The sequence below is a fragment of the Panthera pardus genome, unplaced genomic scaffold, assembly GCF_024362965.1.
Source record: "Panthera pardus isolate Hobbes unplaced genomic scaffold, ASM2436296v1 HiC_scaffold_6, whole genome shotgun sequence".
NCBI classification, from domain to species: domain Eukaryota; kingdom Metazoa; phylum Chordata; class Mammalia; order Carnivora; family Felidae; genus Panthera; species Panthera pardus.
In genome coordinates this window covers 2,105,577-2,129,183 of record NW_026526991.1, presented here as the reverse complement: position 1 = coordinate 2,129,183, position 23,607 = coordinate 2,105,577, and the positions used below count along the sequence as shown (strand labels likewise).

At 42.7% G+C, this 23,607-nt stretch overlaps 1 protein-coding gene and 1 long non-coding RNA gene across 16 annotated transcripts in view; one reads left to right on the top strand and one right to left on the bottom strand.

The window, feature by feature from the left end:
- Window positions 1–23,607, bottom strand: part of TNRC6B (trinucleotide repeat containing adaptor 6B) — a 256,980-nt gene that overhangs the window by 80,934 nt on the left and 152,439 nt on the right. For 8 of the 15 annotated variants that reach the window (XM_053894740.1, XM_053894745.1, XM_053894738.1 and 5 more), the window contains one exon: window positions 6,120–6,137. The exons of 6 other annotated variants lie outside the window; for them this stretch is intronic. In XM_053894740.1, coding sequence (XP_053750715.1) covers window positions 6,120–6,137 — 18 coding nt within the window. Of the gene's footprint in view, window positions 1–6,014; window positions 6,035–6,119; window positions 6,138–23,607 lie in introns of those variants that run through there. One more of the 15 variants, XM_053894748.1, reaches the window with a different exon arrangement.
- Window positions 1–23,607, top strand: part of LOC128774916 (uncharacterized) — a 188,742-nt gene that overhangs the window by 83,492 nt on the left and 81,643 nt on the right. The gene's annotated exons all lie outside the window — the stretch shown is intronic.

Here is a 23,607-nt window from a genome sequence, read left to right as displayed (position 1 = left end):
TAGGGGAAAGGGATGCAGGTGGTGGGACAATGGGATAGTAATTTTTCCTAAATGATTCAGGAAAAGTGTTGTTGTTTTTAACATACTTGCAACTTTTCTCTAAGTTCAAGATTGTCCCCCCATCCCCCACCAAAATCAACAAAACCATTACCAGGGTAGCACCCCAGACCCACTACATTGAAATCTCTGGGGAAGGGGGTGCCTGGGTGGCTCAGTCAGTTAAGCGTCTGACTTCAGCTCAGGTCATGATCTCATAGTTCGTGGGTTTGAGCCCTGCGTCAGGCCCTACGCTGACAGCTCAGAGCCTGGAGCCTGCTTCTGTGTCTCCCTCTCTCTCTGCCCCTCCCTCACTTGTGCTCTCGCTCTCTCTCTGTCTCTCAAAAATAAATAAACTTAAAAAAAAAAAAAACTCTGGGGAGAGAACCGTTGCTCCAAATTCTCGTGTTTAAGCCTACACTGTAAAAGGTATTTACACCTCAAAAATCAAACCTCCCATCCAGCAAATACAAGCGTCAGGTGACTAGCTTGTTCCCACTTAACTATCAACTACTTCCAAGTCTGAAAGGAGAAGAAATCATTCATATTCTCCCTCAGCCCTAAATACACAGCCAGATGCTAGTGCAAACACTGAAATCTAGAATAAATCTAGAATAGTAAAAAGCCAAAACTTCTTTCAAGAATGTCTAAGGTGAAGATAATACAACAGTTGCCTTCTTTCTTTCTTTTTCTACAATAACCATTAATTGAAAGAAGTAGAAATAACTTTTTTTTAGAAAGGCAATACTTGAATAAAGGGGAAAATACCCAATATTCACCTAAGCGAGGCAGAAGAGGACTCCTGTCCTGCTCACAAGTTCAGAACACTGAAGAGCAGTGGTGCTGACATTACTAAAAACCTGTTGCATCACACATTCAAAAGCTCCGGAGTGTCTAGGACCACCACACAGGGCAAGTTAAGGACGGTGCCATCTGGGCAACTCCCCAGAGCTCACATTCAAGGCCACGCACACTGCAGTTCCAACTTCCACATCTTTCCGCATCTATTCCGCGTATCTGACAGAAAAACTTTCCTCCTTTCTGTGGCCCAATCATACCTCTTATCCTGTTGTCGAGTCCTGGCGTCATATCCATCCACTGGAGCTCCCTGAACAACTCCAATTCATAGGAAATGTGCCCTCCTCTGGACACCCCCGCAACCACTGCCCTGGCTTGTCGCCGGGCCCTTGAGGTGTTGGTTGCTGTCAGTCACCAGCAGCCTCAGACCACGTGAAAGGACTTCCCTGTAGCAGGGTGGCCTCGAACTTGGCTCTGGGAAACCGAGATTGGCCTGGGGCTAGTCTGTGTCTCACCTCTCCTCTACCAGGATGCCCAGAGACCAATCTGTTCCCTAACAGACCGCTACTGGGTGCCTAACACGAGCGGACACTTTTCTCAGCACTGGGGATACAGCAGAAACAAAACCACACCCCAGCTCTCGGGGGGGCTCCCGTTCCAGTGGGGGAGACAGGACACAAACAAAATATACAACAAAAATATACGTATGATGGAGACAGCTGACAGGGAAGAGAGTAGCATCTTACATAACACGGGTAGGAAAGGCCTCTCTGATAAAGTGGCCTGAGTTCCACTGAAGTGAGGGCTTCTGTGGATACCTGGGAGACAGCATTACGAGACGAGGTGTGAAGAACAGCAAGGAGGCTGGAGCAGAGGGAGGAAGGGAGAAAGCGACGGGTGAGGTCGGAGGGGTAGCAGGGGCCCTCCTTGGAATGAACAGTTTTCAAATTAACTGGGACCTATCTTCTCATCACTGAATAAAGACCAACACTTGCAAAATCTCTTGTTTTCCCCATCAGTCAAAAAGCTTACCTCTCCTGGGGCGCCTGGGTGGCTCAGTCGGTTGGGCGACCGACTACAGCTCAGGTCATGATCTCACGGTCTGTTCAGTTCGAGCCCCGCGTCGGGCTCTGTGCTGACAGCTCAGAGCCTGGAGCCTGCTTCCGATTCTGTGTCTCCCTCTCTCTCTGCCCCTTCCCAGCTTGCTCTCTGTCTGTCTCTGTCTCTCTCAAAAATAATAAACATAAAAAAAAAAAAAAAAACAAAAGCCTACCTCTCCTCTCAGGTGTCAACATTTCGAGAGCTGTGGCTTCTGTCCTCACAGACAGCTGGCATGCCTCCTTCAAACTGCCCATCACACTGAGAAAAGTGAGCATTTGCTACCGAAGAGGTCTCTGAATGCAGGGAGCTGACCTTACTCATCTTACGCACCACGCACAAATACCAGGGACACAGCAGGCCCTCCATGCAAATGTTACCCAAATGCATGATTACAGAGTGAGGGCAACTTTTCTATCCCTTCCCAGGAACACGTGTTCAAAAGAACAGCCTCAAAACAACGAATCAAATCACTTAACATACACTGAATTACTAGTGCCAGGCACTGGGGGTTTAACAGCGGACAAGAGACAGGCCCTGCCCTCGGGGAGCTGACGTTCTAGATGGGAGATGGACACATACACAATGCCAGGAAGAAAATTAAGCTGGGGAAGAGGCTAGAGAGGACTGAGGCAAAGGATGAGTGGGCTAATTTACACAGTGTTCACAGAAGGCCTCTCTCAGGCAGTGAGTGAACCTAAATGAAGAAAATTATCTGGAGGGGAGTGACGAACCAGGCAGAGTAAGTAGAAGGGCCATGAGATGGGGAAGTACATAGTGTGAGTTTAAGGCTTTATTCATTTTGGGGGGTGGGGGGAGAATCCCCCTCCTTCTCTTCCCTCTCCCCTCCTAGCAAATACCCACACACGCTCTTCAGAGCTTTCTGGGCTTATATTTAATATCCCTCACTCACACCAAAGAATGGGGCACTCTTTCTTAAAAGTTTCCCTTCCACCTCATTCATTCATCCATCCATCCACTCATTCATTCATGGACTCCTTGAGGCCAAGCACTGTGCTAGAGACTGAGAATTCAGCAGCAAACAAGATGCTGTGCTGCTGGTCTTCCCAGGACTCCATTCGACTTTTTCAGACGGCTGTATCTCCCACCCTTCACAGCCCAGATGACACTGTCAGGGCAGGAACCTGTGTTCTTCACGCTCTGACCTCCATGTTTACCAGCACTCTGGGTACTCTGTGGACAGCCTGCAGTTTCTTTGGTGTTTTGAAAGGACCAGACCTTGGGCATGTGAATTCATGACCTCTTACAATCCAGGTAAGAGAACGACTTTTTTTCCCACAAACTAGAATCTTCTGCCTTGTCATCTTTTTTCCACAACTAGAATCATGACCAGTGGTTCCTGAATTCATGCGCCCAAGCCCATCATGCTTCATACATTCAAAATTTCATACTTGAAAGCAGTAACCACCAATGTGCTGAACCGAGTGGAAAGATGGTAAGAATTTCAATTCAGATAAACACCCAGGTCTCAACTTGACAGGAAAATGTCTCCAGAAATAAAGAGCATCTTCTTTTTCTTTAGGGTCTGGATAACTGCCCCATCAAAGAGCATCGAGACCTATCCTCGACGCTCTGTGGTCAATAAGTGTGGGGGCACTTCTGGTCCCAGTTCATAACCAACTCCACACAACTGAGGCAGACAGATGTGAACTTATACAACAGATCCACCTAGCATGAGAAACATGCCAGAAGCAAACGAATACTGTAAAAAACCCAACTCTTAATACAGCAACAACCTGGATGAGTCTCCAGGGAACGATGCTAAGTGACAAAAGCCAATCCCAAAGGTTACATACTGTATGATTCCACCTCTATAATATTTCTGAAATGACAGTGGTTGTCAGGGGGCTGCAAGGAGGGTGAAGTGGAGTCCCACAGGTGTGGTTACACTAGTGATCCCTGTGGTAATGGAACTGTTCTGTATCTTCATAGTCACGGTGAATACACGAACCTACCTGTGGTAAGATTACAGACAACTAAACAGAATATACACAAACTGGTACAAGTAAAACGGGGAAATCTCAGTCAGATCGGTGAGTTGTATCAATGTTAGTATCTCGGTTGTGATACTACACTTTAGATCTGCAAGAAACTACTTATCGGGAAACTGCGCAGAGGGCACATGGAATCTCTATGTGTTATTTCTTACAACTGCATGTGAACCTACAATTATCTCAGTTAAAATTTTAATTGAAAAAAAAAGCTTCAACATTGACTCATCTGTTTAAAAATTTTTCCAAGGACTTCTATTTTAAACCATTTGTAAAGAGCTCTTTATGAAAGTCATGTAAGAGTCAAAAGGAATTTCAGAAATTGTTTAGTCCTGACATCCACAGAATTGCATTTCCAAAAATATTCTACAGTCTACAATTCACCCTAATATGTTCAAGTCGTTATAGTTTTATCAATCAAGTACATTAAGTACATTAGATACATGATAAATATGATACCATAGGGGTATTTAAAGTGTTCCCCTGCCGGGGCTCCTGGGTGACTCAGTCAGTTGAGCATCTGACTTTGGCTCAGGTCATGATCTCGTGGTCTGCGGGTTCAAGCCCTGCATCAGGCTCCGTACTAACAGCTCAGAGCCTGGATCCTGCTTCAGATTCTATGTCTCCCTCTCTCTCTCTGCCCCTCCCCTGCTCACGCTCTGTCTCTCTCTCTCCCAGAAGAAGATAATAAAACATTAAAAAAAAAAAAAAGTTAAAAAAAAAATAAAGTGTTCCCCTACCACATAATTCACCATATGGTTCTTTCACTGAGAATTTTAGTGATAGAACAGTAATATAGGCTCCTGTTTGACTTCGTGGCGGGTATGTGCAAGTGTCTCAGTCAACACCAGTTCCAAGTTCCCTTGGGTCTGTTTCCCTCACAACTGGAGACTGAGATGTGATTTATGTTCTGCCAATAAAGTGTGTTGTGTGTGACTTTAGCAGGGAACCGACAGGGTACAGGGCACAGATCTTCTCAGGGAGCAGAGGCCACACCTGTAGTAACGGTTTCCTGAACGTGCAGGAAGACGAAGATGTGCCCATGGGGCCCTCCCCAGTTCCAACGTGTGGTTCCCAAGGATCAGTGAGATAGTGTCACCATTGAACAAACCCCTGGCACCTGCAGGAGTGAATTCTGAGGTCTGCACCCTGAGAGCTCTAACACAGATTTATACAGAGCTTTCCAAAGTACGTCTAATATATGTGGTTTGTATGGACGTTTACTTCCTTAAAAAGACAAATGGTAATCTTGGCAATTTATAAAACAGTAAGAAAATAACTAGACCCCAAACCATTAACAACCAGAACCAATTAAGGATTAATGATACCACGTGCGTATCTAGAGTGAAAAAAATTAACAAAAAAAGTGCCACGGAAAGAGTCAAACGAAGTGTTCGAAGTATGCATTTAGTGTTTTAATTAAAAATGCACACAAAAAGAAAGCATATTGGAATATATCCATTCAGGCAGAGGAAATTACATACTAGGGTACTCCAAATATCTGTATTGGATTTGTTAACATTTTTTCATTTGCTGGTTCTGACTGAGAGAGTTTAATGGGATGCTAATGTAATTTACACATGATATTAAATTAGTAGACAAAACCAAACAGCACTAAGGCATAAAAATCATTCTAACACTGAGTGGCTCATGGGAAGAAAATGGTAACATTAAACCTAGAAAAATTAAGGTAAATGCACTTTCCATTTAGAGGGATATAGAAATCTCTCCTGTCTTCAAATGCATCATGTGACATGTGACAGGCAATTCTTTTGTATGCCAGCAACAAAATTTAACACAGCTCCTTGTACAAATGGGTTATCTTCCTATATGAGGTTATGTAAAGCAATATTTCTCAAACTTTAATGGGAACATACACACAGATATTAAAATGGGAACATACACACAGATTGTCATTTAGTAGGTGTGGGTTGTAAACTACGATTCTCCATTTCTAACAAGCTGCTGGTCCCTGGACTTTACTCTGAACAGCACAAGCATAATGCCTTTGGTTGTTGCTTTCCAAGAAAATACGAAATTGCAGTCATTTCTCCAAGGATAAATACTAACCTCATTACTATCAAGCCTATGCCTTGTTATTCCCATCTGTGTTTCAGTGCCAAATTACAGCATAATCTTTACAAAGACCTATTAAAATGCAATTAAACAACTCACGTAGTGCCATGTATGTACCTGCAAAAAAAAAAAAAAAAAAAATCTGGATGACGGCAAATGTACGGACACAGATTTCAGAGATGTCAACATGTAAAAGAATGCGAGTGTCAGAACCAATAAGACTTTTGCACACAGCCTCTGTCTCTAAGCTTCTCACAAATTCCCACTTTCTGTATCTTGAGATGCAATAAGGAATGGGCTTATTTAGAATTATTCAAACCAAATAAAGATAATATATTTAAAGAACTTGTTTTCACTTTCAGAAAGTCCATGTAGCAAAAGTTGTATCCAATGAGCCTAAGGAAGAACATCTAATTTGAAACCACTCTTCCTGAAGGTGATCTTGAACAAAGGAATCTTCAGACCTGCTATTCGACCTTAGCCCAGCTGTGCAAGAGTGCTTTATACACTGCCTTGGAAGTGGTCTCCTCACAGCTTCTGCCCCTGGTCCTAAGCCCTCCTTCCCAGACTGCATATAGCACGTTTTCCAGGCATCTGTAATCACCCATCATGCACCCCTGAGGCATTCCCTGGTGCTTCCAATCCTGCCCGGGTGATCTGGTTTTCTATCCCCTCATACGGGGGTCATAATCCCCTAAACATGTTCCAGTTTGTGTACACTCATCCAATTATTGGGCAAGACAGCATGAAAGTAGGCCTTGCCACTTCCTTATCCCAGAAAATAGACCACTGCCAGTACTTGCAAAGAGCCTGTGTATCTTCTTGGAAATCACATCTTACTGAACTGCAACCATCTCACAGCCCTATTTTTCCACAGTACTACGAAGTCACTTCTCCACAACTGAGTGCAGCACCTTACGTGTACCTCTATTAATGCCCTCTGTGCCAGATTATCAACCTAACATTGCTACCCCCTAGTCCTCCCTGCACTTCAGGAAAAGGTCTGGAACTACATATCTCAGAAGCCCATTCTCCATTTGTCTAGGTTGATGAGCTGAAGAGAGGCACATCCACGTGAGATTTGGAAGGCAGAAGTCACTGTGCTCTGGAAAGTTTTGAGCAGACACACAGGCAGCAGCAGACAGGACTTTCCACTTTTACAGCAGCTTCCTGATTAGTTAAAGCCATAATGGAGCTGCAGGCAGCTGAGATCACTACTTTCCTAGGGACCTGGCACTCTAATTTCCTCAACAATAATAGTGGCCTCCCTGAATTTTCCCCCCAGACTAACTTTCAAAGTCTTTCCTTCTTGGAAAATACAGTGGATTCTACACTCCCCCAGCCCCCCAAAAAGCTACTAGAATTAATAAATGACTTTAGCAAAGTTTTAGGCCACAGAATCTATATATAAAATCAACTGTATTTCTATATAATAGAAACAAACAATAGAAATTGAATTAAAAAAAAATTTTTTAACGTTTATTTATTTTTGAGACAGAGAGAGACAGAGCATGAACGGGGAAGGGTCAGAGCGAGGGAGACACAGAATCCGAAGCAGGCTCCAGGCTCCAAGCTGTCAGCACAGAGTCTGATGCGGGGCCCAAACTCACAGACTGTAAGATCGTGACCTCAGCCGAAGTTGGACACTTAACCGACTGAGCCACCCAGGCACGCTATAGAAACTGAAATTTTAAAAAACCCTATTTACAGTGGCATCAAAATTTATGAAATACTTAGGGATAAGTCTGACCAACACTGAAAACTATAAAACATTTAAATAATAATAAATAATAAATAATAAAAAATAAATAATAAAGAAGAGAAAAATTTAAATACCTAAGTAGGTGAAGAGGTATACCATATACCATATTTATGGATTAGAAAACTCAATATTAAGATATAGATTCTCCCCAAATTAACTTACAGATTCAACACAATCCCTATCAAAATCTCACAAGGTGTTTATTATTCTTCTTTCAATAGACATTGACAACCTCCTTTTAAAACTTCAAAGAACCCAGAAAAGCCAACAACTTCTAAAAAGAGCAAAGTTGGAAGACGCACACAACCTGACACCCACACTTGTTATAAAGGTAGAGTAACCGGGGCACCTGGCTGGTGCAGTTGGTGGAGCATGCGACTCTTGATCTTAGGACTGAGTGTTTGAGCCCCATGTTGAGAGTAGTGACTATTTAAAAATACTTAAAAAAGAAGGAAAGAAAGAGAGAGGGAGAGAGAGAGAGAGAGAGAGAGAGAGAGGGAGGGAGAGAGGGAGGGAGGGAGAGAGAGAGAGAAAGAAAGAAAAGGAAAAGGAAAGGGAAAGGAAAAGGAAAAGAAAAGAAAAAAGAAAAGAAAGGTAGAGTAAGGAAGACAGTGGGGTATGGGTCTAAAGACAGACAAAAAGTTCACTGGGATAAGACAGATTCCAAAAATAAACTGACAGAGATATGGACCAATGATTTTCAAAAAAGGTGCAAAAGCAATTCAGTGGAGAAAGGCTAGACTTTCCACCAAATCATGGTGGAGTAACTGAACATATGTTAAAAAAAAAAAAAAATGAACCTCAATCCATACCTTGCACTACATATAAAAATTAACTCAAAATAAATAACAGATCTAAATATAAAACCTAAAAACTATAAGAAAATGTAGGAAAGAAAATTTTTGTGACCTTGGGTTAGGCAAATTATTTCACAGGTACAACACTGAAAGTAAAGTCCATAAAAGAAAATTTGACTCAATAAAATTAAGAATTTCTTTCTCTACAGAAGATAATGGTAAGAAAATGAAAAGAGTTGCAGACTGGGAAAAAATACTTGCAAATCACTTATCTGATCGAGAATTTAATGTCCATTTGTATTAAGAACTCTCAAAACTCGGTAATAAACAATTTTTAAAAGAGGCCAAAGATTAGAAGACACTTTACCAAAGAAAATTTACAGATGGCAAATAAGCACATAAGAAGATGTTCAACATCATCAGTCATTAAAAACAAACAAACAAACAAAACCAAAAAAAACCCTAAAGCTACTGTGAGATGCTACCATATGCATACTTATTAGAATGTCCAAATTTAAAAAAAGACTGACTGCACCTGGTTTTGGAAACTGGAACTCTTGTGGTGGGAATGTAAAATAGTACAATCACTTTGGAAAATAGTTTGGCAGTTTTCTACAAAGTTAAACAGACCCCTACCATACCGATCCAGCCATTCCACACCTAGGTATTTACCCTAGAGAAAATAAAGCATACATCCAATACAAAGACTTTGTAAACGAGTATTTTCTAATAGCTGAAAACTATAAACTACTCAAACAGGCATCCGTAGATGAATGGATAAACAAACAGTGGTAGCGCCTACCATGAAGTGCGACTCAGCAATAAGAATGAACTACTGATACACACAATATGGAGAAACCTCAAAATTACGATGAGTGAAATAAGCTAGACAAGAAGTACTGTATGTTCCATTGGTATCAAATTGTAAAAACCCCCACAAACTACTGTGACACAAAGCAGATCAGTGGTTACTGAGGAGTTGGGGAGGGGAAGAAAAGGACAGGAAGGAGTATTGACAAATGGGCACAAGTAGACTTTGAGGAACAAAGGATACATTCATCATCGTTTGTATGTAACTCAAAACTGAACGAATATTGAACGCTTCAAATATGAGCAGCTTATTATATGTCAGTTATACCTCAATAAGGGGCTACAATAAAAATAAAAAAAGAAAAGAAAGGGAAAAAAAATCTTTCCTGCAAGGAATACCTTGAATGGCCTGTTTTCCTGACAGAACCCTGACTGATACACCAGTATAAGTGAGATCTCTTTATCAGTTGAAATTTCACCCAGTGTGCGCACACTGTTCCTAAAAGATGAAACCTTTAAATTGGAGCTTCTGTGTGGGTAACATTCCTAGAATGGGTATCAAGTTTCATTTTTAAATGCAATGAAATCACCTGTAAAAGAAATCTTAGGAAGTCAACGTCTGAATTTTTATTTATTTTTATTTTTTTTCCAATATATGAAGTTTATTGTCAAATTGGTTTTCATACAACACCCAGTGCTCATCCCAAAAGGTGCCCTCCTCAATACCCATCACCCACCCTCCCCTCCCTCCCACCCCCCATCAACCCTCAGTTTGTTCTCAGTTTTTAACAGTCTCTTATGCTTTGGCTCTCTCCCACTCTAACCTCTTTTTTTTTTTTTTTTTTCCTTCCCCTCCCCCATGGGTTTCTGTTAAGTTTCTCAGGATCCACATAAGAGTGAAACCATATGGTATCTGTCTTTCTCTGTATGGCTTATTTCACTTAGCATCACACTCTCCAGTTCCATCCACGTTGCTACAAAAGGCCATATTTCATTCTTTCTCATTGCCACGTAGTATTCCATTGTGTATATAAACCACAATTTCTTTATCCGTTCATCAGTTGATGGACATTTAGGCTCTTTCCATAATTTGGCTATTGTTGAGAGTGCTGCTATAAACATTGGGGTACAAGTGCCCCTATGCATCAGTACTCCTGTATCCCTTGGGTGAATTCCTAGCAGTGCTACTGCTGGGTCATAGGGTAGGTCTATTTTTAATTTTTTGAGGAACCTCCACACTGTTTTCCAGAGCGGCTGCACCAATTTGCATTCCCACCAACAGTGCAAGAGGGTTCCCGTTTCTCCACATCCTCTCCAGCATCTATAGTCTCCTGATTTGTTCATTGTGGCCACTCTGACTGGCGTGAGGTGATATCTGAGTGTGGTTTTGATTTGTATTTCCCTGATGAGGAGCGAACGTCTGAATTTTTAAACCTTTACCTTTACATTTCACTTAACATTCTGGATCACCATAAACTACCAGCATCTTCACTGGATTTTTCGCTTGAAGTTTCATTCAATTGGTAACACATGATGGTGTGTTCAGGTGGGAACTCTGAGTCAAATCTGCTCAATTTTCAGCCATTCCTGTGGTTTTGCTTGCCTTAAGCTTAGCTTCTTCGCTCAAAGGAACTGCTAGGTTTTACTGTGCTAATTTGGTGAATAAATCTTTATTAACAACATCTCACGTTTTACTCCTGAAAGTACTTTCCCATACATACTCCTGAAAGCACTTTAGGCCAGGCTCCTAAAGACCATCTGAAGTGAGTGGTAGTTTTACAAATATCCAAACAGGCAAAGGGGCAACACCATGACGAGAGCTATACCACATACTCTAATATTTATATCTTGGAGCCACTAAAAACCATGTTTAAACCTTAAGGGCCAGACAAACCCACAAAAGCCAGACAAGCACTCTGCCCTTGGCATTCAACAACAAAGAAAGCAAAGAGAAATGAAGAGTCTAAGGAAGGGCTTCGGAAAGAACTACTCACTACAGAACAGTGATAATCTAGAGTTCCTCGGCAGAAAAGTGGATCAATCAGAATCCACACTTGTGAGGCACACGTGTTTAGAAGACCTGACAACTTATTAACAGCAGATAAGTGGGGCTATGTTCATAAACATTTAGGTGCTTTTATTTTTATGTTGTTTTTCCCTTTCTCTGCCTGCTTCCATGCATGGTCCAACACAATTATATTATTAAAAGAATAAATATGTAACTGACCTTTGAAATCAGTAAGATTGTTAACAATTCAACCAAAATTACAGTAAGCTGACACTCCATTAAAAGGCAGTTTTAGGGGCGCCTGGGTGGCTCAGTCAGTTAAGCGACCAACTTCAGCTCAGGTCATGATCTCACGGTTTGTGAGTTTGAGCCCCACGTCGGGCTCTGTGTTGATGGCTCAGAGCCTGGAGCCCGTTTCGGATTCTGTGTCTCCCTCTCTCTCTGCCCCTCCCTTGCTCACGCTCTCTCTTTCCTTCAAAAATACATAATCATTAAAAAAAATTTTTTTAAAGGCAGTTTTAAAGCAATTGAAGTGTGACATATGACTGTTAAGAGTACGTGGTATCTAAACTCACCAAGGACTAACTCAGTGGCTAGGACATCAAAATGCTTCACATGCTCTAAACATGTCCATCCACACCAGGGCCTCATCTTTGAAGATGCTGACTTGGAAGCCTTGGTCTGAGGTTCAGATCCCATGTGTGCACTCCCAAAGGAGATGGTATAGCAGGTTCTGGAAGGTTCTGGGAGGTTTGCTGCCACTGAAACAGGGGAAGGGAATTGGATCATGTGTGCCCTCAACTGGGAGCCATTATCCTTAGGCTCTGGACCCTCCTTTCTCACTGACCAAACCACTTTCTCTCTCATGGCTACGTCGCACACATAAGAAATACGGCTAAATGAAAATTTTCAAGAGCATTATTACTCAACTTTAAGGAATCAAAAGAGAATTCAAACAATGAAACATTTGCCTCTCCTCTAACCATGCCTAAGGCTGATGTATATCCCATGCTGACAAGGTAGGAGGGGCATTAGGGGTGTGGTCATAATGCAGCCCCCCCCCCCCCCCAGGAAAGTCATTTTTGCACTCATTTGTAGATCTCTGCCTTAAGAAAAAAACAACAACAACAACAAGCATTTTAGAAAAGACATGAACTTTCCTCAGAGATCACACAGTAGCTACTGCAAAGAGCAAGGGAACTAGGCAGTGTATACGCTTCCTGATCATACTGCATCACTACCATTCTATTAAGCTGGTGCCTGTTACTCTAATTCTGGAAATCCTCTGAGAAAGGGTGCTATTTGTGACACTTATCTTGGTATTGAGAAAATTAGCAGAGAAGGAAATCAACTCTGAATTCAGGATTCCACAGGTGACAGTCGTACCCTACTTCTCAATGCTCTTAATTTGTGCTCTATTTTCAGAATAGTCAAAATGGAAAGTCGTGTTCTTGTGTGCTAGCAGTTGTCACTTAAATTTAGCAAGCTGAAAGATAATCACTGAATTACCTTGAGGAAATGTGTATTTCTGAAAGATAAGCATGTTAAAGGTTAATAAGTAACCAACTACAGTGTAAAGCTAACTCATGAACTTACGTGACCTAATTTTTCAACTAAAATTAAACCCCAGTGCAAAAATGACTCAAAATTTAAAATAGGATTTATATTTTGGTAACAACCAAGCCAACACTGACCTGTGTCTAATTTTTCAGGATCAAAGACAGAATGCCTAACTCCACTTAAGATGGTGTATTAAATTAGGTTTGTACCTAATTTACGTAACCGGAGGGAAATTTTTAGAGAATGATCTACCATTGTGATCTTTAATAGATAATCTCAGTAATAGCTATGTGTAAATATCCTATTTCTCTGAGAGAATACTTAAATTTCTCTTAAGGTATCAAGATCTTTCTTCTCCTTATAGTGAAGAATTACACTTTCTATATGTAAGTGGAGTCGAGTGGGTGTGAACGGATGCATGCGGTAGAGTTCTGTATTCCTTTGTGTTTTAGGACCTTCAGTTTCCAACAACTTCTTCAAAGTTCTTTTGATTCCACCTCCTACAATTCCATATCAAGCATGGTAAATTACAACAAGCAGAGCCTTCTGCCAAGGCTGTCTGGTAAAGAGCACAGACTTTGGAGTCTGGCAATTTTCAAATCAACTGTATGTATCTTGGGTCTCAGACACTAATGGCAGGAACCTGGGCAAATTATCTGGCCTCTAAGTCAGTTTTCGTATCTATAAAATGGGGGTACGCTACCTATCTTGAAGAAAAGCTGTGCTGATTAGAGAATGTGGGTGGAAAACACATAACAATACCCAGCCCATGGGCTGCTGTTGCTGCTGCTGCTTCTGCACTGGTGTCCTCTTTCTCCTCCACATCAAGCAACTATGATGCATAAAGCACCAGAGAAGCGCTATGGGTAATTCAAAGAGGTCATCATTTCTGAGAAGGTCCTCAGGAGCCACCCCGACTCTCTATAAAATTAGACCCATACCTCAAACCTTAAATGAAACTAAAGTCCAGACAGAGAAAAGATTTAAATGTAAAGAAAGGAAGGAAGGAAGGAAGGGAACAGCTAAAGCACTTTAAGAGATTGTGGTGAATTTTTCTTTTCAGAATTAGAATGAACAAAGCCTTTCTTTTTTTTTTTTCTCTTAAGATTGTAAGTAATGTAGGCCCCACCTAATGTGGGGCCCGAACTCGGAGTCCCAAGATCAAGAGTTGCACGCTCTACCAACTGAATCAGCCAGGTGCCCCCAAAGACTTTCTAACTAAGATACATACTCAGAATCCATAAACAATTGCTATATTTGTATAAAATACAGATACATAAAAACTTTAAAACGATTAATATGATAAATCCACCAAGAACAAACTAGTATTTGTTGAGAAAAAGATATCAGCAACCTATAGCACATAAGGCTAGATTCCAGAAAGAGCTTCTACAAATCAATAAGGAAAAGACCAACAATCCAATAGAAAAGTGGATGAAGGAAATGAACAGTTCACAGAGGAGATAAAAAGTTCTAAAACTTATGAAAAGATGATCTACTACATTCCTTACAAGGGAACAGTATATTAAAACTAATACTGAGAGACTACTTTTCACTTACCAAAGTGTCACTGACAAAATTTAGTAAAAACACTGTACTCTCAAAGGTGTCAGGGAAAAAGGCATTCACATACAGGGCTGGTTGGAGTATAAGCTGGTACAATCTCAGAGAGAACCATTTGACCTATCAAAATTAAAGTGTACATAGGTTTTGACCCAGCAACCTCACTTCTAGGAACATATCACAGGAAAGTAATTACACATGAGGGAAATTATATATGTAAAGGATATTCGTTGCAACATGTTTGTAATGGCAAAAGATTGGAAACAGTCCATCAATTAGGAGATTGGTTAAATAAATTACAGGTTATCCACACAAGCTTAGATTATAATTGCATATATAAAAGGAAGTTTCTTATGTACTAATGAAAACAGACCTTCAAGGTATGTTGTTAAATTTAAAAAGCAAGATACAAAGAAGTGCACTTGATGCTACCATATGTGTATGAATAGAGACTCCCTGGAAGGAAACATAAAAAATGAGTAATACTGATGTGTCTGAGAAGGGAAAGCTGGGTGGTTTTAAGATGACCGTATACTCTTTTTGACCAGATAATTCAATTTTTAAACAAGGTCACACAGCAAGATGTTAGCAACAGGGGAAACAGGACAAGATACACAAGATTATTTCTTACAACCATTTTTTTCTTTAGTTTTTATTTAAATTCCAGTTAGTTAACACACAGTGTAGTGTTAGTTTCAGGTGTATGATATAGTGATTCAACAGTTCATACATCAGCCAATGGTTGTCATGAGTGCACTCCTTAATCCCCATCACCTATTTCTCCCATCCCCCCATCTAGCTCTCATCTGGTGACTATCCGTGTGTTCTCTATAGTTAAGAGTCTATTTCTTGGTTTGCCTGCTTCCTTTTTTTTTTTCTTTTACAATTAAAACAAATTTTTTTAACGTTTTTTATTTAGAGAGAGGGACAGAGTATGAATGGAGGAGGGGCAGAGAGAGAGATGAAGACACAGAATCCACGAAGCAGGCTCCAGGCTACGAGCTGTCAGCACGGAGCCTGATGCAGGGCTTGAACCCACGAACCAGGAGATCATGACCTGAGCTGAAGTTGGACTGACTGAGCCACCCAGGCGCCCCGCCTGCTTCCTTTTTTTAGCATGTTATTTTTACAATAACATGTGAGCATGTTATTTAGCATGTGATTCTACAATTATTTCAAAATAAAGAGTTTAAATTTAAAAAAACCTAATAATTGTGGTACATGGCTGGCTTGGTTGGTGGAGCATGCGACTCTTGATCTCAGGGTTGTGAGTTCGAGCCCAATGTTGGGTGTAGAAATTACTTAAAGATATTTTTTTAAATTCCAATAATCTATTTGATTTGAATAAGCAATATGAAATGGATCTGGAAGTCAAATGAGTGGTCAAGGCAGTGATGCTACCCTGAGTTCAGAAGATCACTGTTCAGGGTCACCAAAGGAGATCCCTCTGTGAGAACCCTCAAATCCCTAGACAGGCCTTATTCCTCTCTGTGCTCTGGCCCACATGCTCCCACAGCTGGAGCACAAATCCCCTCCCTTTCTTTGACTCCAATCAAGGCCTTCAAAGAGCCAAGAAATTTCCCCTGGGTCAGCTCCCCATTCTCTCTAAACCTCTTCCTTACTCCTGACGCCTGTGCGTTTGGTGTGGCACAGAGGAAACTGTACGGCCCACCCCACACGGAGACGCAGGCTGCCCAGATCAGCCATGACAGTAGAACAAAACTCTTCTCAGACACAAGCTGCAAATGACAACTAGGAGGTTTCAGGGGCTCCCTAATTGTACCTCTGTGAGGGGCTATGAGATGGTGTGACGACACACGAGAGAGGTGGTCAGGGGAGATTCCAAAGGGCAAAAATTTATTTTCTCTACTTCTCCTGGGGGCTGAAAGTGCCCGAATTATTAGCAATGAGTCATCCTGCCTCCTGGCTACACTTTAAAATGGAAAGAGAGATGGACAGGCCAGGACACCTTAACTTCAGGACACTAGCCATTGAAATCCTTCCATTAAAACACCCCTTGTATGGACTCCACACTCACCAAGCAACCATCTAATTCTAACACACAGGACACCTAAAGTATGGACGGTTTTGGGCAGAATGTCCAGTGGGAACCCTAGAGCGAGGGGCAACAGGAAAGTAGACAGGAGGAGTCGATAAACAGGGTAAGAAGTTAGTCAAATCTTCACTTAATTGTACTACCTTCAAGAGAAAACTAGCAACTAAAATGAGTTTGCATTTATATCCTTCCTAAGCGCTCAGCTGGTACAGGAACATGTCTCTGGAAACATGGGCAGGATACTAGAGACCTGACTTAGGAATACGGGTAAGAACTCCTATCAAATAGTCCACACACTTAAGAGAAGGAAACAACATCCTGACAAAAGGAAACTACATGCTGTGCTGTGCCACAGGGAATGGTGGAAGACCTAGAATCTTCTAGCACACAAGACAGAATGCTACAGGTATCAACAGAACCAGGGGGTGCGTGAGGTGGGAAGGGCAGGAAATGGGATACCTTAGAGGGATGCTGCCATCATCAGGAAACCTAAAGCTTCCCAGAACCAGCCAGGCCTTTTTGCTAAAAGCGTATTAGGTGGGGCTTTTGAGTTAAAATTTACAGTTTGCTTTCCCCTACGTGCCTGCCTTAGCTTCACCTTTTTCATTCATTTTATTTGACACGCTGCAGGCCTTTACCAAATTAGACCAACGAGTCCAGTCTTGAAAGCTAACAACTGCTCTCCAAACACACCAATTTCCCTTTTCCTAAAACAAAGCCTTTAAAAGGGAAGGGAAAGTGAAGAAAGAGAGTGTGTTCACAATGCCTGCCAATTCTTTTGACCAACTTGGGGTTTCCACAATTAAGCTTTGCACTGTTACATATGCATCTTTTGCTTAAAAAAAAAAAAAAAAAAAAAAAAAAAAAAGATGAAAGGAGAAGGGACATGAAACACTGAGCACCACAACTAAGCCTTCAAGGTACTAACCAAAAGGTAAAAAAAAAAAAAATTCCAAGAAGATAAAATGATTTAAGCAAACACTTGAACAGTAAGTTGTGTGCACACACACTCACAAAAATCACTCTCTGCCTCAAGCAGCGTAGATTCAGAGTCTCTCCCTCCCTCTTCTAAGTCACTCTAAAGCTAACAGAGTGACAAAGGCTCCCCAGTAGGTGGGGGTGGGAAGGGGAGGGGGCTCAAACCTCCACCCCTCCCTCAAACCACTTCTAACACATACCCACTGTCATACTCTAAATCCTAGCTCCTGGTCCTACTCAGGATGCTGGCTTGGGCTCCAAGACCCCTGTGGCCTGTCCACAGCTATCAAGAATTTGGACATCCTTGGGCGCTTGGGTAGCTCTGTCGGCTGAGCATCCGACTTCGGCTCAGGTCATGATCTCGCAGTTTGTGAGTTCCCTCCCTGCGTCGGCTCTATGCTGACAGCTCAGAGCCTGGAGCCTGCTTTGGATTCTGTGTCTCCCTCTCTCTCTCTCTCTCTGTCCCTCCCCTGCTCACACACTCTCTCTCTCTCTCTCAAAAATGAATAAACTTAAAAAAATTAAAAAAAAAAAAAAAAAAGAATTTGAGCATCCTTCAATAAGGATTCCCTACTACACATTCCATCACCCACAAGTAGCCAGTTTAGAGGCACAGGGCAAGGAGGCCAGAGCACTCAAGCTAGGATGTGCTGTACTCCTACTGCGGCAGCTTCTCCATGGCATCGATTATAAGCTGTATCACGATTTGTTGCTAATAAAGTCCCTAAGTTTACAGTTAGTTAAGTTACAGATATTTTTTTAAACAAAGGGTCTCCCTCTGTAATAAACTGTATTTTTTCCCCTGCACTGGCCCGCCAGGGGATAAGAACCAGTCTGAAAGGTAAAGGGTGGGAACAACTTGGTGAGTTCAACTCAGCATACAGGAAAAAAAGACAGAAATGGTACTTCTACTCCAATAAGGGAAAACAAGCAGTAAACCAGCAGACTAACAAGTAATATGATTTTAGTAGTGATTGATCCCGTGAAGAGAAGTAGACAGGGTAATGGGACAGGGCAGAGAATGGGTTCTTTTGGAAAAGGTGAAGGAAGAAGGCTTCTGAGGAGGTGATATTTGAGCTCTGAATGGTGGGGGGGGAGGGGGGGGGGAAGGCCATGGGGGGTGTAGGGTGTCAGGGGAGCCATTTACGGAGGGGGAAGAACCAGTCTGAAAGGCACAGGAAACCAACTTGGTGAGCGTGTAAGGCACAGTGAGAAGGCCTGTGTGGCCACTCCCGACACCAATGTACTCAGCCCAGGTCTGCAGGGTGAATGGCAGTTAGGAGAGGAGGTACTACTCGGGGCAGGGGGGAAGGGGAGGGAGTCCGTGGAGAGCCCAAACAACACAAAAGTGGATGGCACCTGCCACCACATCCAGGTCTCTTCCTTTCCTCCCACTGCCATCAAAGAACCTCTAGCCTCCCATCCACGTTCTCAGGCCTGGTCCTCCGCTGAAGTTATCCTCCAGGCATCACCTCCAGAAATGTCTTTCTCACTCCTTCATGTATCTTTCCCTCCAGCTGCAGTTTCCCAGCTCAAGTCTCACTTCTTCCTACCCCTTCCCGTGACACCCAATGGAAGGCCTCCTGAAGGCCCAGGGCACTTAGTCTTGTTGCTAAGCAAATACTGACTGTCCTACTAAGTGCCAACCGTTATCCTGGCCCTGGGGATACAGAGGTGAACCAGACAGACACAGGCCCTGCCCTCAAGGGGTTCAGCCTAGTTTCCCAGGGAGAGGAAGTGGTAAACACTTTCTACACAGTGGGGTAATTGGAACAATAAAGTTCATTTGGCTTTTAATCAGATAACCCCTAAGAGCAATTTAATTCTTCTGTGGGTGCATGTAATGTCATCTGGCCAGACCAGCCTGAAAACTCAAAAGCCAGGTGAGCCTGCTTCCCAGAGGCCTTGGAGGTCTGCTTCAAGCCTGTTGCTCCTCAAAAGTATTCCAGTTTCGACAACGAACTTGCCCCACCCGTCAGGATCAAGCCTCCACTTCTGAGCCTGGCTCCCAAAGCCTGTTGTTCATGTGGCTTCAACTTACACCCCGGTCTCCTCTACCACATCCCTCTATAAACCTTCAATTCCTTTTACCAGAACCCACTGTCACCTCCTGCCTTTTCTCTGGCACTCCCCTGTGCCACCCATGCGTGGTCCAGGAATGGCATCCAATAAATGCTTGTTAAAGGAATGAGATGCCCATGCACCTGCACCCCGCAGCTGACTTAAGTCACCCGCCTACAAAAGCTTTCCTGGCAGCATGACCCCTGCTGCTCAGAATTCTACTCTTCACTATCAATGATCAATAAGGCACTATGTAATAGAATTTTAGACTTATTGCTATTAAATTAGGTCACTGTCTCTAAGAATGTTATAAGCACCCTGAAAATAGCGGCCATGACACTACAAACCACATTAGAAAGAAATAAGCCTGAGATCTTAACAATCATACCAGGATTTACTGAGATGGGTTAAGTTTTGTCCCCCTCAAAGCAGTTATCTTGAAGGGTTATGTACTTGTTCCTGTAATGTTTTCTTGGCTCAGGCAGCTTGGGAACTCCTCTTTCACACTGCACTTTCACAGTGTGCTAAGGCATTTTTCTCAATATCTGCAGTCTTTCTTCCTTTCTTCTAATGTTTGTTTATTTTTGAGAGAGAGACAAAGAGACAGAGTGTGAGTGGGGGAGGGGCAGAGAGAGGGAGACAGAATCTGAAGCAGGCTCCAGGCTCCGAACCATCGACGCAGAGCCTGGCGTGGGGCTCGAACTCACAAATCGTGAGATCACAACCTGAGCTGAAGTCGGATGCTTAACTGACTGAGCCGCCCAGGCGCCCCACTACAGTCTGCTTTCTTAAAGCAACAATGATTTGGATGTGAGTTCCAAAGGATCGGTATTCTTTCCTGACACTGCCTTACACACGGTGGGTTCACAGTCCTCACTAGCACTGACCACATGAGGCAGCGGGTCTAGAGCTCTGGGCAGGCCACTCACCTGGCTCTGGGTCACACCTGTGAGAGAAGAAATTGGGCTAGATGGTGTCAGCCCGTCATCTAACATTTTAGAGCAAGTTTAAAGAATTAGTAAACCCAATTTCAACAAAAGAGTAATTTGGAAAATACCATGTGGGACAACTGTATCAAGAAACAGTCTCTACTTTTTATTGTTAACTACAAAAAGGTAGACGCCAATAATGCAGTGACGGAAGACAAGAAGCAATAAAGGAAATGCTTTCACAGTCAGAAGGAATTTTCAGAGTATGCTAATGGGCTCCCAGAAAGGACATGTGCAGGGCACACCTTGCTAAGGCAGGATTCCCCCATTCGACCAAGAGCTTGAGCAGACCTAGCAGAAAGGCAGGCAAAGGCACAGTTATGCCCGTCAAACACAAGGCGCTGTAGTGAGTGAAGAGAAAGTTTTAGAATGTTCATGTGGTAGCAAAATCTCCCATTTGGGACTAATGGCAACTCAAAGAAAGAAACTGGGATAGCTTCATGTTTGTCTTTTAAGGAAGGGGTGCTAATACAGAAACCACAATAGGAATTAGGCTTCAAGAGGGTTTTCGTATGTTTTTCATCCAAATACCACAGAAGGCAGCAATCTAACATACCATGGCTTCCAGTTTAATAAGTGAATTTTTTTCTCAGGGTTTGGCTCCTTGTCAGTATTTTTACTGAAGTAAACCTAACTCACAGCAAGACTCATAGTAATCGAACTCGCTTTCTCAAAAATTTTTAGCTTATAATAAAAACTGATTCACCATTAAGACATCCCCAAGTGGTCCCTTCCTACACTGGACAAATACTTATTTTACAATATCCTTGTTCATTCAGCAACTATTTATTGAGCACATACAATGTGCCAGGCACTTAGGACGCAGCAGTTAAAAAAGAAAGAAAAAACCCAACATGGACTTAGTCCTGCCCTCATGAAGCTAATGGAGTAATTGGGGAAAGAGACAGTCATTAGAGAGAAACACATAGAAACATCCACTGAGACTGTGGTAAGTGCTGTGAGGGGCATGATACTGTGTGTGCATGTGCTGGGGGTGCAGACCTGTCAGGGGGGAGAGGGGTGTTCCCAAGGGAGTTACCTATAAACTGAGGCTAAAGGAAGGAGGCCTAAGGACAAGGGGGTGGGAAGAGGAAGTGGTCTAAGCAGGGGGAACCACATCAGCAAAGGCTACGAAGTAGGAGAAACCTGGCTGCTGAGGAACTGAAATGCGGCCAGGGTGGCCAGATCACAAAGACGAGGGAAGTGAAGTGTGAGAGGAGGAGTAGCAATGAGCCTACCCAGCCACAGCCCTGCAGGCCCTGTGAACAGGTTTCTTCTTTGTCCGCAGAGCATGGGAATCCGCTGCGGGGTTCAAGTGGGAATGTTAGATTTCTATTTTAACAAGGTCACTGGATGCAGAGAACAGAGCATGTACGAGAAGCCCGGATGCAGTCCATGCACATACTGCTGGTTCTGTTAACTTCACTAGTATCGTCAAGGTCCATGCAGGCCACAGACCACACTCATTACTTTAACAGAGAGGCTTTAATATAAAGAATGGCTAACCAGGTATAAAATTATTAACTCACTGACAAGTCAAAAAGAGGGAGACAGAGAGAGAGCACACCAATGCTGTCCTAGGCTGGGGAACCGAGTGAAGAAGTTCCGCCATGGACCTCTGAGTAGGGAGGGGGCTGTGATGGGGTGCCAGCACCTCGGGGGGTGCAATAAGGCTGGTCCTGAAAGCACTGGGGAAACTGGAAGATGGATTCAGCTGCTGTTACGGGAAGGAACTGCTGCTGCTGTTGGAGCAAAGCAGTATTGCTCAAGTGACCCTCAGGGGAAGATGAAGCAGACAGGAAGACGCAGGCTCCTTCTTCCTTCTCTGCACCGTCCCCCCCACCCCCCACAATACCTAACAAAGAGCCAGGCGGGCAACCAGAGGTGGGTGGTAGGATCCCAGCTTCAACATTACAAAGAGCACAGAAGGCTGAGCTTGAAGCTGAGAAAACACACACTTAATAACTGACAGACCACATAAAAAGTGCCTAACATAACTTTACCAGCCACTGTTCCTTCCAACATAGCCGGATGACTCACTAACCAAAGGTATTAAATCCAGGATGCCAGTGATTTTGCTAAGACACACCAATACTTTAGGTGCCACTAAGAAAAGCTGCCACCAGTGAGACTGCCAAGTCTCCACGAACTGTTAAGATGCATCCTTACTGCAAAGATATTAGAGGGTGAAGAAGAAAATGTAGATCTCAGAATTGACAAAACAGCTTAGTATTCTTTAGCAAAATGTCAAATTTAATCAAAACAAGTCACTTCTGTAGAAAACTGTGACTGAAGAAACCAGATACGGAAAACTAGGAGCTCTAAGAGGGACCTGCTTTACCTAATTTTTTTGTTTGTTTTAACTTTTTACTTGGAGATAACTATAGATTCACATGCAGTTGTAAGAAATAAATACACAGAGATCCCTAGTCTCCTCCAATGGCAAATCTTACGTGATTATAGTAAAATGCCACAAACAGGAAATTCACATTGATGTAATCCACCAACCTTACTCGGATTTTACCAGTTTCATATGTACTCATTTATGTGTGTATTTAGTTGTCTGCCATTTGCCGCATGTGGATTTGTATGACCATCACGCCACAGTCAAGATACGGAACAGTTCTGTTACAAGAATCCTGTGCTACGCCCTTTCATAGCCACAGCCACCTCTCTTCCCTACTAATACTAATCTGCGTTTTTTTTGTTTGTTTGTTTTGTTTTTTTAATTTGAGAGACACAGTGCACACACGTGCGCATGGGGGAGAAGGGGCAGCAGAAGAGAGAGAATCCCAAGCAGGCTCCATGTTTAGCATGGAGCCTGATGTGGAGATCGATCCCACGACCCTGGGATCATTACCTGAGCCAAAATCAAGAGTCAGACGCTCAACCAACTAAGCCACCCAGGTGCCCCTGATCTGCATTACTTTTAAGGCGAAGACCTTATTTATTATTTTATCATTATTTGTCACATTGAGTTTTCTTCCATATTTAAAGAGTGAT